Raw genomic sequence first — 2,017 nt, forward strand, 5'->3', positions numbered from 1 at the left:
ATATACTGTATATATATATATATATATATATATATATATACAGTAGATACATTTATATATATATAAATGATTTTTTTTCATAATTTTTTTAATTATTTATTCAAGTTCATATAGTTTTTTTTAATTTACAAAAATTAAACAAAAAAAAATCATAAATTAGAAATAAAGATATGCACGATTTTTCTCTATTTTTTGTGATACGGCATGGCAGGTCACATCAAAAAGCCAACTTTTATGCATCTCTGATCTCTAATGTGCATTTAGAAAATAGAGAGGGTGAATTTAATTTCATGCCGACTTTAACGTTGTGTACCTGATGACAGTCACTTGGATTGTCCTTGCTGGTGCATTTTTGGTTTGACTCCGATCCGAGCCCATCAGAGCTCATTTTTCCCAGCCACTGGATGTTGGTCAGACTGTCATCAAGCGGGAAGCACGCCGTCTCCTTTTTCACTATCACAGCAAAGAATGTTTCAGAAAACACATTTTTCAGAACATCAACAAGCTCAGTCTTAGCCACATCCCTCACCTTTCTTGAGATCACCCTTGGGTTCTGTAGATAGACACCCGAGGGTTTTGCTCTCCTCCAAACTGGTGCTGCCACTGAGCAGGATGAACTTGTTTCGGCCCTGTGGGCCACACTCCTTGCCTTTGGCCGTCAGGGCACTGATGACGCTCTGCAGATCGGCTGCTTTCGGGATCACCACCACCTGAGTGTCCGGCATGGTGGGGTGGTCCATCATGCGGATGCCATCGGGGAAGCAGCGGGTGGTGGACGGGGTCAGGGTGGTCTTGCAGCGCGGCCCATCGGCCTCATCGCACCCTGCATCAGATTCACTCTTCTGAAATGGCAGCTTCCTCCTCTTCAGGATGATGGGTCTCCTTGGGCTCTCTCTCATTGTTTGCTCACAGCAAAAAGGTCCGGCTGATGACTGTCTGCATATAAAACACATAATAGGTCATATTTACATCTAACTTAAAAGTTTTTTGTCCCAAATACAGTACACATAGGAACTATTCAACTACAAGAAACTAACGTTAGACGCTTCGCAAGATCCTTCATACAAAGAATAAAATAACATACAATCTTGATTCAAAAGCAGATTAAGTGTCAAAATAAATGCGTGCACGTAAAATATACATTAAATACGTCAAAAAATTTCATATATATTTGCAGATCTTGGCCAAATATACCGATAAGAAGGTCTGTTGATAAACGACTCTCTAGTCTAACGACCCTTGAATGACGATCTTAGTTCTAGAATATAAAATACCGTTACAAATTGATTACTTTCAACCTGACCTACTGTTATTATTGTAGTTATTATTTTTGTTTGACAGATCGTTCAGAAGCAAAAGATTTCGTGAAAGGCAGGCTTGTAAAATATTTGTGTAAAAAATAAAATAAAAGTGCTTTTATATATTTTTTTACAATGATCTCATCGCGTTCATCGTCGTTTTAAAACACATTAGAGTTGTTGTCGTCTTAATATTTAATATAATTAAAACAGTAAATTATTAATATATAAACGATCTTTTTATTATCTGACATGCGGCCTAGTGATTAGTCTATCCAACTAACCTACTGTACACGTTTAATTTATTAAAAATACAACACACATCAAATAATACGAAGCGGATCAAACCTTCATATCATGTCAGCCGTGCAGACGGTGGTTTATTGGAGTTAATCTGGCAGTGTTGAGTGATAAAATGTATTTTGATGGGGCTAAATGAAAAACTTGGGTGACGGGTCCCTGGACTCTTGTTGCGCATTTGATGAGATTTTGAATTTTGGCGCAGAGCGGTGCAGCGCTATCACGTGATCACGCCTAGCCCAATGGCGGTTAAACATGGGCGGAGCCATCGAGCGGAGAGTGCTGTTTTCTTTAGGTGCAGTAAGTTGTGTTCCTTTAGGGGGCGATCGGCGGCTCCGAAATACATATTCTTTAATTTTCTACAGCGGAAACCTTCTACATTTCTTCAACAGAAAAGTGTACAGCAATCTCTGCAAAAA

General features: G+C 38.8%; 1 protein-coding gene across 1 annotated transcript; it reads right to left on the bottom strand.

Annotated features, from left to right (window-relative positions):
* Window positions 1-313: 313 nt before the first annotated feature.
* Window positions 314-1,785, bottom strand: LOC107576234 (forkhead box protein M1-like; the record flags this gene model as incomplete). Its single annotated transcript, XM_016262456.1, has 3 exons — window positions 1,647-1,785; window positions 530-936; window positions 314-453 (listed from the first exon to the last, which is right to left on the bottom strand). Coding segments are annotated over exons 2-3 (510 nt in total), but the record flags the coding sequence as incomplete, so codon positions are not given.
* Window positions 1,786-2,017: the final 232 nt, after the last annotated feature.

The sequence above is a fragment of the Sinocyclocheilus grahami genome, unplaced genomic scaffold (assembly GCF_001515645.1).
Source record: "Sinocyclocheilus grahami isolate Dianchi unplaced genomic scaffold, SAMN03320097.WGS_v1.1 scaffold3378.1, whole genome shotgun sequence".
Lineage (NCBI taxonomy): Eukaryota > Metazoa > Chordata > Actinopteri > Cypriniformes > Cyprinidae > Sinocyclocheilus > Sinocyclocheilus grahami.